This window comes from Anopheles nili, chromosome 2 (genome assembly GCF_943737925.1).
Source record: "Anopheles nili chromosome 2, idAnoNiliSN_F5_01, whole genome shotgun sequence".
Lineage (NCBI taxonomy): Eukaryota > Metazoa > Arthropoda > Insecta > Diptera > Culicidae > Anopheles > Anopheles nili.
The window spans coordinates 15,257,650-15,274,044 of record NC_071291.1 but is presented as its reverse complement, the minus strand read 5'-3'; the positions used below and the strand labels follow the sequence as shown (position 1 = coordinate 15,274,044).

General features: G+C 47.6%; 3 protein-coding genes across 3 annotated transcripts in view; all 3 read right to left on the bottom strand.

The window, feature by feature from the left end:
• Window positions 1-39: 39 nt before the first annotated feature.
• On the bottom strand, window positions 40-537 carry LOC128730472 (uncharacterized). The gene is made up of 2 exons (XM_053823523.1): window positions 235-537; window positions 40-147 (listed from the first exon to the last, which is right to left on the bottom strand). Exons 1-2 carry the CDS (start codon window positions 535-537, stop codon window positions 40-42), a joined length of 411 nt encoding a protein of 136 aa, XP_053679498.1.
• A 2,044-nt stretch (window positions 538-2,581) lies between these two features.
• On the bottom strand, window positions 2,582-6,516 carry LOC128730462 (uncharacterized; the record flags this gene model as incomplete). Its single annotated transcript, XM_053823512.1, has 5 exons — window positions 2,582-3,935; window positions 4,172-4,589; window positions 4,661-5,805; window positions 5,875-5,951; window positions 6,024-6,516. Coding segments are annotated over 5 exons (3,333 nt in total), but the record flags the coding sequence as incomplete, so codon positions are not given.
• A 7,338-nt stretch (window positions 6,517-13,854) lies between these two features.
• Window positions 13,855-16,395, bottom strand: part of LOC128730267 (homeobox protein unc-4-like) — a 53,237-nt gene continuing 50,696 nt past the window's right edge. The window contains exons 3-4 of the mRNA XM_053823306.1: window positions 16,255-16,394; window positions 13,855-14,203 (exon numbers count right to left, since the gene is read on the bottom strand). Coding sequence (XP_053679281.1) covers window positions 13,855-14,203; window positions 16,255-16,394 — 489 coding nt within the window. The remainder of the gene's footprint in view (window positions 14,204-16,254; window position 16,395) is intronic.

Here is a 16,395-nt window from a genome sequence, read left to right as displayed (position 1 = left end):
ACAGTTGGTCCTCCTCCACTATGTTGTTGCGTGCAGCGGTTACTGATGTCCTATCACCGGTGCAGATAGCGGGCTTGGAAAGGATTTCTTTTTAAGATTTCGGTAAAACCCTCCGTAGTATTTGCAGGCCGTCTTACACCCCTTATACTGTAAAGAAACAGAGCAATGCGTTAGTTAAGAAGTCAGCTGGTCATTCAAGTTGCAGGTCTCAGGATAAAGGTGTTTTCTACTTACACAAATCACATCGCTGCACATTAGGTCGCGAACGATGCGCTTCTCTTCGTGGAGAATTTTGCAGTAATCCCAGCACATGAAGCAGTTTGGTCGATCGGTGCACTCGTCCGTGACAACAATGTTGTTGATTTCCTCATGCAAATGATTCTCGAGGCAAACGGCACGGCACTGGCGTATTGGTTCCGCCATCGGTGCATTGAAATCACTGATACGGTGAATTATTCGGCCTGCGGTTATCCCCAGGCAATAGAACAGCACAAATAATCGCACGACCCCGGAGAGTTGAATTGTTTTGCACTGCATTTTGTACTTTAGTTGTTGGTGTGCTGTTTCGCAATGGCCTCTTTCGCGATGCAATCCTTGTGAGTTTATCTCGGCGAATCAGTTTGATATTTTGTGGTTTCTTCCACTTCACTTGCAATGCTTACGACTTCGTCCCACTGGTTGTGCACAAAGTATAGTAGGTTTATTAAGTGGCTTTAGGATGTGTTCGCGTTCACCGTCAGGATGCTAATGAGCCGTCCGAGCCTGTGAGTCGCACCTTTCTAGTAGGGGTCTAGCGAGGTAGCTCTTGGCTGGGAGTTGGTGGGAGGCACCGATATGCAGGAGGTACACTGCTATAAGAACATTTTTACAACGCTTCGAAAGGGTTGGAAACTTCATTCATAAAACTTACCAACAGGGTAGCGGGGTGAAAGCTTTCAAGAAAAATACCGGAAACATCTGGGTCCTTGCACGGGAGAAACCAGGTACGGGGTAGAATGTGAATATGGCAGAAATTGTACCAGGGTAAACATCTCGTCAATAATAACCGCATTTATTTCGTTCGCGAGTAGTGTCCTTGCAGACATCCTGAATAACAACGATCGTATTCCGTCTGGGATGAAAGCGTACGGCTCCCATCCAAGCGACAAGTTTGCAAAAGAGTCCGCCATGAGTGACCGGAAATTGTCGGTCGATGGGAAACCCCACACTATGCCATCCTTACCGTCCGACATTGGTCCTTCAAAATTTCGGTCGGAAGTAGAAAAAAACGTCTGTGTTGGATGAAGATGAAACGCAGGGGCAACGGAAGTACCGAAGGATAAAGGGACCCTTTTAGGTTTGTTTAAGTCGGCATCGGCATGTGCGAGATATTTAACTATAATGAATTCGTTTCGTGCGGCCTTTTAAACAATTTTCTTTTATGTTTCCTAGTTTATGTCATTCTTCCTAGTTTATCTTGCAACACACGTTTTAAAATTTGATCCTGAGGAATTCAAACCACTAATCATTGGAGAGCTTGAAAGCTTGTATATCGTTTTGAGTTCTCTAAACACTACAGCAAGAATCTGCATAGTATGACCTGTGATGATTCCCAATACGGTTCGAAAAGAGTAATTTGTTTAAAGGAAAATCATAGCATTTTCTCATTAGGGTTAGCTACAATTTTTTAACACATCTGAGCTGATGAAAATGATTTTTTTTACGATCAGCTGTGACACTTCAGGGTAGCGATCTTCAACTACTGGACAACTGGGTTGGGTACGGAGAAAAAACCATTAAAAAATATGAAAAGAAATGTATCAATGGAACGGCTATGGGATTTTCCGTCCATTGAAGAGTTTCTTTCTGACCCGTCCAACAAACACGCTTGTCCGCCCTTCCCGGTGCCACGATGCACGATTTTACTGATGCTTTTCTTAGGTAGGGCAAGTGCATCTGTTCGTTGCCACGGTAGAATGCATTCCAGCGTCGTCGTCGTCGTCGTTCTTGCCGTGATCGTTATTCTGTGGTTGCATTATCGTTTTTCAAAACATAAACAAAAATCCCGTACGCTTTCGGCACTACCTGTGGTCTCGAGGCGTGGAATCGTGGGTAACGCTTTCGTGAGGCAGGAACAAGAATAATTTCTATCCACCAGGTGCCGAATAGTTCCGAGCCCATTGTGGTTTGCGGTAGAAGTTTATCGTCGACGTAGCGCCATTTTATACCCAGCACTAGTAAGTGTGCCGGAGCTCTCGACGTTACCTGTAAAGGATGGACACTGAGGTACGTCGACGGATAGTTTCATTCTAGAGCACGGTTTGTTATTTCTTGCCATTGTTGTTTTTTGCCCAAGTTGTCTTATTTTTTAAAGACCCTTTTACTGAGCCAAATTCAACGGACTAAAAAAATCAAATTTGAATAAATTTTATAAGGAAAGTAAGAAAAGGACACTACTTCCTGTCACACAGTGACACTCTGGAACATAAAAGCACCATACACTCCATCGAAGCGAGCCTAGTTTCCTAGGGATATGAACAGTACAAAGCTACACAGTACCTTAACAATGTTTATTGTTTTATTTTATACGCATTATCGTTCTAAGGCTAAATAAGCTATGGTCAAATGATTAGTGACAAATTGAAATCGGTTTCTCAAAGTGACTGTACTAGAAGTGCGGGCGTTCTTGGAACGGCTTGTAACCTAGCGCTAAACTAACGATAAACAATTCAACAAAACGTACGCAACACATAAGCTTAAAGTTTTAACAAAACACTGTCGGTCTTGGAGTACACGCTCCAATCCTTGCTGCGCGCGTTATCGTAAACATAACGCAACGCTCCTGACGCCTGCGCCCCAGATATCGTCAGCTCCAACTTCTTGTCCTTGTTCAGCGCGTTGCTAAGCGACGCGTAGTAGGCCACCCCTTGCGGAGACAGGATCGAGGAAAAGTGCTTCTTTATGTGTGAATTCAAATCGGGTTCCGCGTCGAATGTTTGATCGCAATATTCACACAAAAAGATAGATTTCAGCTGTTCATCTGCGCCATCGATCGAATTAGTCGCAGACCGCACAGGTTGTTTGGATCTACGCGGTTTCTTGTGCGGGGTGGTTTCCCGCGATCGCACGGGGCTTTTTAGTGGCATTTCCACGATGAAAATTTGCTCTCCCTCCGTCTCTTTCGACGCCAGCAGTGGCTTAGGGTACTCTTTGCTCTCGGCGAGGAAGATCTGCAAATTCTCGGTGTTTATGTTGTAGGCAGCGGAATGCACCTCCTTGTGACGGTTGCGTTCGTCCTCGCTGGTAGTGGTGTACGTGCAAACCGGACACGATCCTCCAGCCGTTGCTGAATGCTTCGTCCGATGCTCCACAATATGGCTTTCGGTGAAAAACCTCGCAGGACATTGGTGACAGTAGTACATCGTGGTAGGCACAGGATCAAGCAGCCCAGCCGCATCGAAACCATGCGATCCTTCCTCCTGCTCATTGCGCATATGCTCCTGCAGGTGTTCCGTAAGCTGATCTACCGTTTCGGCACGAAACTGGCACGATATACACTCCAACTGCTCACTGGAGACTGCCGGAGCTGCCGTTCCACTGTTAACCAGCACCGTACCAGGTATGACACTCCCGTTAAAGCCAATAAGATCCGTCGGGTCCTTGTCGAAGATTTCCACTATCGGTTCGAGTGTGTTGGCCGAACAGCTCACCTCGTCCATGCTGAAAGGAGCAAGCGGTGGTGGGATGGACGTGGTCACGAGCGCTTCGATCGATTTTCGCGAATTATCTGCACCGGTTGTAGTAGGATGGAGCACCTCATCGATGATGTAGACGGAGGAATGTTGGTTCTGCTTGTTACTCCGATGTCCATGACCTTCACCGTCGGATGGTTCGTCCTTTTCCGCGTTAACGTGCTCAATAAAAACGTGTCCGTTGTGTTTCAAACGACAATGTCTCTGCGAGGTAATTGAAAGGTTGCAATCAATCTTGAGATCATTCAGCGTTATGACTAAAGAAAGCTTATTGAATGCATTGTAACGTATGAGGGTTAAATGGACCTAGTAGTGAAGTGTAAAATATGAAACCCAAAAATATGATCTCAATCCAAAACCAAATGCTTGAAAACTACTGAAACGCGAACCTATAGGAACAAAAAGAGAAGCCTCTTCGTACTGCAAAGTAGAAAGAGTACCTGAATGACATGTTTCCAGTTGGAAACCTGACGGCAATGCCCACATCGATACGGTGCGTTATGGCGCCAAGTAGAAGGCACGATCACCTTATGGGAGCCACTTTCACCGTCCCCACGACTATCACCCGGCTCCACTGGGGTTGTTTTATCTCCAGCACCGCTACCAGTTAGTATTCCATTAGTAGGGCTACCGTTGCTAGGGTTAGCTGCACTTTTACTAAGGCTACAGAAAGACATTGCCGGAGGCGTTGGTGTACTGGCAGGGGTTGAAATGTTAGTCGTCTTCGTACTGTTTTTCACTTGGAGCTGCTCAACGATGCCGGGTTCGCTTTCAGCTGCATCGTCCGGTTGATGAGCGGCCTCCAGCCCCACGTGCTGATTGGCCACGTGCACCAACAGCTCCTCCTTGGATGACGACCTGCAAGGATGTGTACGATGGATCATAAATACTGATGTTCCATGTGTTCTGATGTTCCATATGGAGCGTACCTGTGTTCGCAAAGCTGACATTTCAATTGAAGGCCTTCGTCGGCTGGTTCGGTCTTGTCGTTCGTTTGCTTATCCTCCATCAGCAGTTTGAACTCGGGCATGCTAGCAAACGCGTTCAGGTCAATATTGTACGTGCTACAGGTCGCCATTAGGTCCGAGACGCTGCTCTCGGCAAAAGACTTGGCGTAGCTCGAGGATTCCCTCGAACTGTTGTCAGTGATTTGCATCAGCGCGATGTACTTATTGTATTTGGTGTAATTCCTCCGGCCCGTTTCGTCATTCATCAGCACGTCCGCATTCTTGTGGTTAGGATCGCGTAACGTCTTAAGGCGAATATGCTTCGTGATGTCCCAGCGCCAGTTGGAGCGGTACGAACAGAGTGAACATTCAAATGGCTTTTTGTTCAAATGTCCCACGATGTGTACGTGAAACCGCGAAGCCGTGGAGGCCCAAAACGAACAGTGTGGGCACTTGAAGACCTTCTTCATCACCGCCGACGTGGTGCCATCGGTGGCAGGAATCGTACTAGTTACCTCTCCGTAACCTGGTGCCGTTTCCACACCGCAGTACGTTTCTGATTTGTTCTCCAACACCTCCACGTCATCGTCGTCCTTTGTGTGGGGCTTACCGTCCGGTTCTGTGGAGTTCCGGACACCTACATCCGTGTTGTACAAGTTTGCTTCCAGCAGACTCTTCCACAGCTCGTTCGACACGCTATCGGTATCACTTTGCGGGAACAGGTTCTGGTTCGAGTCATCCATCGATTTCTGCAACAACGACGTAATGAGGTCCTCCTTGTGTGCCGTTGCGATGTGGTTCGCAAGGTCTATCATGGACTCGAACGTTAGCTCACAAAAAGTACACTTCGTTTGGGAATCCAACGACATCGACACACGGTTCGAGGCTAAACTAGTCGCAGGCTCCATCCCGGTTTGTTTGGATGCAATAGCTACATCCTGTGGCATTAGCGAAGACATTGGAACAGGCTTGAGAAGCTCCTTTTCCGGTCTGGTCGCCACTGCAGAAGCCGGTGTCAAAGGAATGAGGTTTGGAATTGGACGGTGGCGTTTTTTCGGTACCGATTCGCATCCTCCTTCCGGCGATTTCCGTGCTTTTTTCTCTGACTCGATGTGCTGAGTTGCATCCTTGAAACAAAAGAGAAGTGATGAATCGAATATATCCTTGCTCTCTTTCTCTTTTCCACACACACTCACCTGGTTGACGGATATTGCAGCTTTATTGAGGTTATCCATCTCTGATTGGAACATGGCTTGAAACAGATCAATGTTTGCTGCGTTAAAATGTAAGGACAAGTGTTTAAAACAAAAACCTCAACGTTAAACACCCAGGTATGTATGCTCACCAAGAACGGTGGACGTCCACGATGATTCGATTTCTTTCAGCAAAGATGGCAACGGAGACGCAACAAGTTGCTCCGTGCCGGCACTGTTGATGGCATTCAATGTTTCGGGCTCTAGCGGCAACAAAGAACCCAACGTTCGGCAACCGGTTCCTTCGCGCTTGAGCTGTTTGGAAAATGACTTCTTAAAGGTTTTCCGCTGCCGACGGTTGGGGGACGATACTTTTTCACGCTCCACACATGCCCCGTGTACCATCTTCATGTGACGCACCAGCTTCTGGTAGTGTCTCGACGCGTACAGACATCGTTTGCACTCGTTTATGCTAATCTTCTCCCCGTGCGCGTCGCGCAGATGCGTCAGGTAGCTTCTGGGGTTTTGCGTGCAGTAACTACAACTGCCACACGTGTAGTTTCGCTTCACCTTGCACTGGGGCAGCAGTTCTTCTTGTTCAACCGGGTCACAACTAAGACCCGTCGATTGCGCACGGTTCTGGGGTGTTGCTTTATCGGAGCTTTGTCTATCACCCTCGATAAGCGCCGGGTGGCCGGGCTGTTGGGACTGTTCGGTTTTGATGGGTTTCTTCTCCACAAACACCACCAGCTGTTCACTGTTGGCCACTTGTCCGTCCGTTGCCTGTGTGTCTCCAGAATGCGGACCCATGGAGGGCACTTCCATGGCTTGCTTTACACAACGATAGCAGGAAGTTGTCCTGAAATTATAGATGAACCCAACGATTAGGTAATTCACCCAGCTAGATAACCGGAACCCTAGAATGCCACGTTCGCAAAACGCCTACCATTGTGGAAAACACGCTTGTTTTTCTTTTTCTTTGTTGATCACCACCAGAAAACGCAGGCTCGAAAACAAATAGCAAAGAGTGCCACCGAGTGCATCGGATCGAAATCGACCTATTTACACACCACTTTTCCCGGAACCGATATCCCAGCTATCGGCGGTGTTGCTGCCTCTCGCAACCGTAGCGTTTGACAGATTGAGCGCATGCGTACTTCTTCGGGGGACAAAACCATCAACCCGGATTCCCTCCTCGTCAGCTGATGGAGTGTCACCGCCGTTCGCGAGATAACGAGCTGTGTTTGAATTACGCTAAACGCTTCAACGGACTTCAACTGGATCGGGTGACGCATGCAGTAAAAGGATTGAAATTGCGACAACCTACCCTATTGTGTGCGCTGAGTTGGGCTCAATTTTTGTGCTCAATTTTACGCCGCAGGAACTCAGGTTGTCTCGGTTGGTTCGCAACAAACCTTCGTTCGGGACCTTCCACAGTCCGACACACTTCCAGATGTGTGGCCACTTGCGCGTCCTCAAGCCAGAGAACACAATTACCAATTGATACCGTCCACACACATCCGCTGGTGTGTGACAGAACGATCGTCAAGATTGTCTCGCTCGTAAGTGGGCCCCACCACGGTTTTAGAGCGCGAAACAACCACGCGAAGGCTAACCAGACGTTCAATTGACGACGGTCACGTGCCCGCTAGTTCCTCTGCCCTTGCATGTGCTCTCGCGCCGCGATCAACTGCCTGGTGAACACGATCTGCATCTAGCAGTTAGATCGGTGCCATCGGAAAGACGATATTTAAACAGATGAGTCGCTCTGTTGCTGACGCGTCGTGGCCTTAGTGTGGGTTACCTTTTTTTTTTCTTTTTTGCCCTCCCAACAACGCCCTTCTCGACAGTAGGCACTTCCATACAAACCATGTGTGAGCTCTCGTTCGCTTCCGACTTGCTGCTCTTCGTCCACGGGACACCGCACCACACCGTCCTTCTAATCACAATGCTTCCCGCTGAAGCTGTTGCACAACTGGCTGCTCTGTTCGAGGAATGCGCAGCTCTACCACTGACGCTCACTACTGATAAGGGCAGCCGTGTCTTCGCGTTCCACTGTAGGGCGCAAACACACACCGAATGGTGCTCCGGGGTCGCGATGGATGCCGACGTTTGCGTATATTGGTGGCTATAAATAACGCGCGACTAATTCACTCTACTCTAGAACGATGAGTTAGGGATGCCGAATTGGTGCCGCTGGCGTGCAGAAATGCGTCAGTCTCGGCAATATCGGCAGACAAGTTCAGCGATCGTTCTGTTAAGCGATCACTCGAATCGGGGCCTCCAAAATGGTGGCGTGTGATTGTCCCCGCTTTTACGCAGCATCACACAACAGCGGCGATCGCTGGCACGTTCTAATGTACCGAATCTTCTCCATCGGAGAGCGCACCGTACTCTGCTGCAGTCGCTCCCAGAACGTGGCTAGAGCACCCTCCCTAGCTGCGATTCAGACCTTGCTCACATTGATGCATATATGCATGCAGGCGACGATCACGCTTAGCTACAATATGCACACTCTTTAGCTCCCTCTCTCTCTCTCTCTCGCGCGCGCTCTGGGGCGACGAGAGTAGCCTCAGTTCCGGCGTGAACACTTGGCATATGGCCCACGTCGCGATCGCTAGGGAAGAACGCTTTTTTTTCGCTTCTCTACACAAACGGCCCCACGTTTTCCAACGCTCCATCGCCACCCGAGTGTGCGCGCGTATTAGCGCTTGCGACATAACATCCACAACTGCACCGCGATATAACCTTTGCCAAAGTGCACCCGTCGTTAGCGGGGCAGTAAATCGCGTTTAGTTCGCAGCTTCGCAACAGTTCTAGCTGCGGGCCCGAGAACAGCGCGGATGCTGAGCATGATTCGCCCTTTTAGCGCTGTGATCGAGCGGTGCAACGTGCGCGTTTTGAAAATTTGAATTTGACAGCTATGACATTTGGCGAAGCGCCAAGTCCTTGCTGCTTGTGCACTCGTGAGAGAGGAAATTACACGGGTTTGGAAATCAATTTAAAATACATTTCCATTGCAAGTTGGCAACGATGTCGATAAAACATCTCGCTGATTGAACGAGACGCAAGAAAGCGGAATTTCATTACAGTAGCAATGTGCCATCGATCGTGTTCATCAGGATTAGCTGATGATCAAAAAGGCGGCGAATAAAATGCGTATCAAAATGATGAAAATTACATTTTAATGCTGCTGTGTTCTGACATGCTTGAGGGTTAGCGAGCTTAGTGACACGCCACGGCATCCAACGGCATCCAAAGGCATCCAGCTGTGCCGTTGCTGAATTGGTATGTTTGTTTCTGGTCCGTTTCGGTTGAGCTTTTCTTTGGTTTCAATGTCCATGATTAAGACATTAGAAAATCATTTGGACGAGCGCAACGCGAAACGAAATCTGCTCCCACGATACCGAGGGCGTGGAGTTTTGCTGCGTTATCCTTTCCCTTCCTGTCACGGAGCGAGCGGGATAATCAATGAGCTGAGATTCATAGCGGAGCAGTTTAATTTAATTTATCCCGAAACGAGTGCCCGGAAACATCAATGAAAGCGATCGAGAGGCGTAGGGACCGAGGGAGACAAAAACCGCAAGCCGCCACATCGTGCCCTTTTACCATCGCAGGCCCTGAAGCAGCTCGGTTGGATCTTCCAACGGCATCAATCTCATTTACACTTGTTTATTATTTTCACCGAACCGTGCGCTCTGTTATTAAATATAATAAATCATCAAAGATCAGGTGATTTGAGAGGGTTCGAGGGAAGAAGGGCGGATTTTGGGGGTGCTCAGGTAGGGGCATCTTCTGTTCGCCGCTTGCTAATTCCCTCGAGGCTCTCTTGCAGCCCCGTTGGCCCGTCCAATTTGCTTCACGCGACCTATAAGTTATGGCCGGGCGCTGTTACTGCCGCCTTTTATTAGCCCTCTGCAGCATTAGCTCCAGCATGGCCAGTGAGCATGGCTTTTTTTTGTGGTCTGGTTGATGTTAGTCGGAGTCGGTTTTTTTTTCTTCTCTCGCCTTGGGTCCGATCTCTTCATTTTGCTACGCTGGAATTTTCTGCTGCTCCGTTCACTTCTGGCCCGAACCCGACGAAAGCTCACTATTATTGGTTGTGGCTTTCTTGCTATTACTGCGTGGTGCTGCCAAAATAAGTACCTCTTGATTTTGACGCCACTGCAGGGAGTCAGTGATCTCACTGAGCAAATGCGATCCGAAGTCACCCCCCAATGGAATGCTCTCCACATGTGCCTGAGCTGTGGTTGGAGCTGTTTTTCCAAGCCATGACAGCCTAATTGCAGTACTGAGCAATTTTGAATGATGAAACCATCGATCATCGATAGCGTTAGAAAATCTGCTAATGTGCACCGAAATCCGTATGGAAATCGCAGAGTCAACGTGTACATCGGAATGAGTTATCCAATTGCACCCCTTTCTTCGGACGAAAAGATCAATATTTATCTTCTCGCAAGGCAGCACGATCAGTAGAGAGAGAGAATGATAGAGCAGTGAGAGAGAGAGAGGGTAGGGGAGGAGAGTATAGAGAGAATAGAATGTAATCGATCCTAACGAAATGGACGATACAAGATCATCAAGAACCATCGCGGGACCATGACCATTATAAAACCATTAACCAGCGAATCCTATAATGGCGTAATTGACGACGAGAGGCAAGGCTATGTGAAAGGAGCCGCAACACAGCTGAGGACGGGAGTGTGAATCTAGAAAAAAAAACAAGAAGAAAACATACCCCAAAGCGAATCATAAGAAGATGGGACGAATTAGGTTGGGTGATAATTGAGATGAGACTTGAATGGAATAATTTCAAGACAGCGACTTAATTTAGAACTGACAAAAGTGAACCAAGTCCAAACACGATGGAAATGATTGTTTTCCTCATACGTACAGGGTTTACAAACACCCATGCGTTCGATTGATCATCGTTAGATGTGGTTTTATACGCACGGTTGGTGGCGATTCCTTATTCCTCCATTTTGGATTAGCGAGAAAGCTTTCTAACACGAGGTAAACCGAGCTCAGTGAGAGAGAATTAGCATTGTAGTTAATTTTATGTTTAAAATTACCATCTCAAATTGCCAGTGTCGTTTTTTTCGCAACAATATTTTAAGAAATGGAAATTTAACGGGAAAGTGAAAGAGCATTAATTCGCTTCATAAACGAAACGGTAGAAGCATTAGGCAAACAAACAACACCTCGTTCAAAAGAGCCCATCAAAGGGTGTGCAGGCATCGCTTCCGGTCGGGGTCGATGGAAAAGTTAGACTGTTTTTTGTCGAATAATTTTTTTACGCGCTAATGAATTGAAACCCAACCGCAATAACGGTTGAGATCAGCCGAAATTTTATACGAAAGCAATCAAGAAGAGCGCTACGAAGATGAAGATCGAAATGGGCATTTGAGGCGTCGAGTTGGACGACCTGCCCAGTCGGTTTATAAGGCAATAACCGCATGGAACGGATCAGATATTTCACCAAGTGGCAGGTATTAACGATGGATGGTTTAGGTGTTGTGATTTGGCACGCTTTCACAACGGGTTGGGAAAAAACAAGGAGTGTGAGCATACCAAATGAAACACATCGTTCCTTGTTGCAAAATTTGTCATGCTTGCTCCATCCAGTGTTTGAAAAACCGTAGAAATTTGCGTGGTAAACAGCTGTTACGCTGAAAGACACCATTATCGAGCCTTTCATAGGACCAATCAAACCTTTGTGGGAAGTTGTAGTTGCAAAATGAAGTAAAGTTTTGCTTAAAAAACCGTTGACAATCAGCAACAATGCGGTTACCACCAATCGAAGATGTTGGTGAGGGTGTTTGATTGGTTGGTGATCGACGATTGGAAAAGTTTTCCCGGGTGCTATACGCCTTGCAATACAACTTCCAACTTTTTTTTCCAAACGACGACCCGAAAAGCAGGGAATGGGTTTCTTTCAAATGACACCTCCACTGACACGTTATTTTGAATTGATTTATTCTTAAAAAGGAATCACATTTTGTAGTACGCTGCTGACAAAAAATCCTGAACGAATGCAGTAACGCACGGAACTTCAACTACGCGGTTGCTAACGCCAGTCGCACGCGAGGTTAGACGTCAGAAAACGTAGCTGATGGTGTACTCATTGAACGAAATAAAAAGAGACCAAAACAAAAAAAAAACAATCTTCCACCGAACAGATGAAACACAACTCAAGTCTCTAGTGGAACGTAAAATTTTTGGGAGTACAAACGATTACGATTGATATTAAATATTGTTACATTCTCTGCTGATTCTGATTCGTCCGCCCGCCGCCATCGCGCAGGAACAGCTGCTTGTTGGGGCGCTTTACAAGGATTCGCGCATTAGGTTCGAATATGGACCAACCTCCTTCCAACCCATGGTATTCGATCTCGTTACTTTACAAATTGCTACGTATCAGTATCAGCTTACGGGGCTATTTTCATTCGCCTCCCGCAGCGGCTTGGGCAAAACGATCTCAAAGTTCACGAAAAACAAAACTTCCGTTAAATCAACGCCTCCTTGAAAGCTAATATATTGCGATGCGCTCGTCTCGCGGCTCTATTTCACTGACGTTTGCGTCACTAGCTGTCACTGGTTGCTGCGGTTTTTGCGATAAAATGTATTTGCAGGGTTAATTTTGGGGAGGTTTCCTTCTTGTGGCTGATGGGGCTGATTTTCCGCAGCTTCTGGAGCTTCCGTTACGTTTTCTCGTCCCGCCCGTTCGTCGGTTAAGTCTTGCGCCAAATCTCAAATACGTGATAGATGATGATATTTGTAATGCAGGTTTTGATTTGGTTTTCACCACACGTCTCACCGTAACATTTTACAATTTTTCTGATATATTCTGGCATCGTCTCTCATCTCAACTACTGCCCACGCGCGCTTTCTCTCTCTCTCTCTGTCTCTCTACTACGATACTTATTACTTTACTCGTGCTTGTTTATTATGTGTATTTATACTTATAGGCCTCTTATTGTTGTGTGTGTCTGTGCTATTTACAATCATCCTTCGATATCCTGATAAGAGGGGCGTCGGCGGCTGGCCGATCCTGCGTCCGTTTTGTTCGAAAACAAAAACACTTAACCAAACAAATGTACACGTCGTCCTGTCGCTTCCCTGCATTGCTGTACTTGAGCCCTCTGCTGCAGAGTAGCTGCACCGACGGATCTCAATATTTAAGTTAAGCATTCTCCATGGCTATCTCCAAAATATGCGTCAGATGGCTAGTTTATTAATAACAGGAAGTTAAAAAAACAAGGACAAACTCAAACGACTCGAAGGAAAATCCGAAACAGGAGATGCAAGTTTGATTTCGTCCTTTTCCCTTTTGGACTCGAGAAACTAGGACTTGCAGACCGCCTTTCCCGTCCCTACCATATTTCCCCCCACGTTTTTCGTTCATATTTTTTCCTTCGTTCCCGTGTTTCCCGTGCCTTCACCTTTAGTTACCACCAACTCCGGAGTGGATGGGTTGAAATGCATCGCTTGACGACAACACCCACGCGTGTTGCCAGCGAAATCGGATGTCGGGGATTCGCATGTGGCGGGAAGCTTTCCTTTGAACTACTTTCCGTTTAACAGTAATTATAATTAAAATATTAATTAAAATAAATAATGTATTATTGCGCGCGCGTGCTCGTGTGCGATGGAAAAGGACAGCTTAGGGGAGGCGGCACTGCAATGCGGGGGTAACCGGGATACGGGGGTTGGATTCGTTGTGCATAATATTCTCTCTACCTACTGGTCGGTTGCGGGAACTAAAGGACTGATACGACTCTACTACGTCGTCCTGTGAGCTCCGACGAACCGTGGGCAGCACGCTCTGACTATCTGGCTGGCTGGCTTTAGGAACAAACTTTACTTTCCGGGCTCATGGTCACCGGGAAGTGGGGTGGGGAGAAAGGAGGAGGCTGGCCGATGACGACCGGAACCGGAACAGGACACACGGTCACGCTGGGCGACACTTGACTTCCGGCGGTTTCACGTGTTGTTGTACAGCAACGATTCTATGCTAAACGGGTTGGGCCTTATGCTGTTCCGTGGGGTGTCGCTGCCCGTCTCGTCCAGCCCGTCTCCTTCTACGCTTTCCCGGCGCTGCATGGAGCAGTCCTCCGGTTCGTCACCCGACTCTGCCCCACCAACCACGTCGATCGGGTCTTCGTCGTCGTTGTCGTTGTCGTCATCGTCCTCCGAGTCACTGCCGGAGTTGTTGCGGTGTTGGGAAAGATATTCGGCCTTCAGCGCCTCTAGATCGACGGTGATGCCCTTGGCTCGCAGTTTCCGTGCCTGTCGCTCGAGGGCTTTGGCAATTTTCTTTCTACGGCGGGCTCTATTGGGAGCAAAAGAAAAACGTAATAAATGGAGGAAAACGTTAGCAAAAGCTTTATAGTAATTTATTTATTCAGTTTCATTAATTGAGCATGCGCTAGAAGTCGATGCGTTACGCACGCCGGCGTTACGGGAAAAATAGAGCAGCCAACCCCTAAAGGTATGCAATACGCACGACATATGTGGTGGAAATCGATCTAATTTAAACTTTGAAGGAATTCAAATTTTATTACATTTTTAAATCAATTCTAATGTAAAACGAGCATAAGTATTGGTTTAGTATTAGTTTGTTTAACTTACAGACTCGTCTTCTCTAGACTGGACTAAGTAATCTATTCCTTAGCGGGTAAACTTTTCCTCTAAAACGGAACAAGTTGAAACAGAACCCTGCGCATGACGACGAACGTCCTCGGGCAATCAATTTAAGGTTCTTTTTTCCTACTACCAATAGCAATTTACTAGCGCTCAACCCACCGCTCTAATTAAAACACACAACAAAAGCCTTCTATCAGCATTTCCAGACATTGTCGAATCTGATCGGTTGCCACCTGTCACGTGCCCGAGAATATTTTACATCCAAAGAGGGTGGGACCCGTTGGCGTGACGATCTGTCGGAGCCCGAGGGCATAAACAAAACCCCAAAAAGATAAAAACAAAAATGGAGTGAGCCCTCAAGTGCGCCATTTTGAGCGATTTGTTTTTCCCCGAGGGTGAACGATTTTCCCGACCGAAACGAGAGAAATGGCTCCCGTTCGTGTCATCATGCTCACCGGGCTCAAGTGCACTTCATTTGTACACGCAACACATATGTGCCGAAGCCCACCGGCAGGAGCCCTTGGTGGTAAGAAGCGCAGACACAGCTGAAATAAAAGCTCAAACGCTCCAACGCCATCGAGATCGCAGGGCTCGAGCTGTGCCGAAGTCCATGGCCCTGAAGGTCAAACGATGGGAAAACGACGCTCATTAGTGAACGTTCTCGCCAGAGCTGCTATTACCGGCAGTACTTACAGCAAGTGCCCTTGCTGATCCGCTTTGTGGCGAGGTTGACAAATTGCTTCCTCCGCAAGACCACAGAGACCCTTCTCTGACGAGGCCGATGCGTTACGCCCGCGAGAAATTATTATATCCAAATAGACTTCCATTAGTTTTGGGACCAAAGTGGTAAATTAAAGACAACGTCCAAGCTAATGGTCCGGGTGAGCTAATAATTTCTCTGCTACTGCACCATCCGATGGGCGCCGACACGTCGACGTGAAACACTGAAAGCAATAAATGGGGAGGCCTTTTTTTTGGCGAAGAGGTCGTTTGAATTGAACTCCAAATGAACATCCTGCAGCTCCGGGCAGGCAAATTGCCGTAATCGAGAGGCCGCACTCGTGTTTATTTGTAGAACAAATCCAAATGGTCCACGTTAACTTTGGGCCCAGCAGCACGCTCTGCTCTACGCGAGCAGATAAGAACGATTTTTGTGGGCGCGCAAAAAAGCGCGTGGATTTAAATTCCGGTGCACTATCGTTTTTGTGGTGATTTTTTAGAGGCACACAGCGGAGCCAGATCGGAGGTAAATAACGCGAGCCCATCGAAACCCAGCGATAGAACCAAACCGGGGTCGCCATTTTGCCATCGCCCGTGAGGTGTATAATAAATTTACAGTCAATACGCGAGCCGAAATTGCCCGTGGAATGGATCCCCAAATTCAAATTATCCCCGTGCTCTGGACGCTCAAAATAAAAACCATTGCAATCCGCGTGAGCCCGATTGTGGGGACGAATTATGAGACTCCGTTGTAGGGCATAAATCCGAATTGCGCTCTTCGCACAAGGCGTTCGCACTTTATGAACCTCCATTCGGTCATAAATCTGACGGCAAAGTGGAGTGCATTTGTCGGTGCATTGAGTTTGAAAAGTGCAGTGTTTTTTTAATAATCTCTGCTCCAGAGCTCCAGAGCTGATCGATCGGACGGGTATTAACGCCGGCTTGCTGCTTATGTTTTGCAAATATGCCTTGGTGGGGCATGGGTTTTATTTTTCCCTTTTCACGAGTGCCACTTACTTTTCTCGCGCTTTCAGCTCATTCGGCGGGATCGGTTCACCGGAACAGGACTGCGGATGGGCGTTGTGTGCGGGTCTGCCGGGTCCTTTTTTCGTGTGTTCCTTTTTCCTCCACTTGGCTCTTCGGTTTTGAAACCACACC

Coding starts and splice junctions, on each gene's coding strand:
- LOC128730472 (XM_053823523.1), bottom strand. CDS start 537: ATGCAGTGCAAAACAATTCAACTCTCCGGGGTCGTGCGATTATTTGTG. Junction 148..234: donor TGTGCAGCGATGTGATTTGT/GTAAGTAGAAAA, acceptor GTTTCTTTACAG/TATAAGGGGTGTAAGACGGC.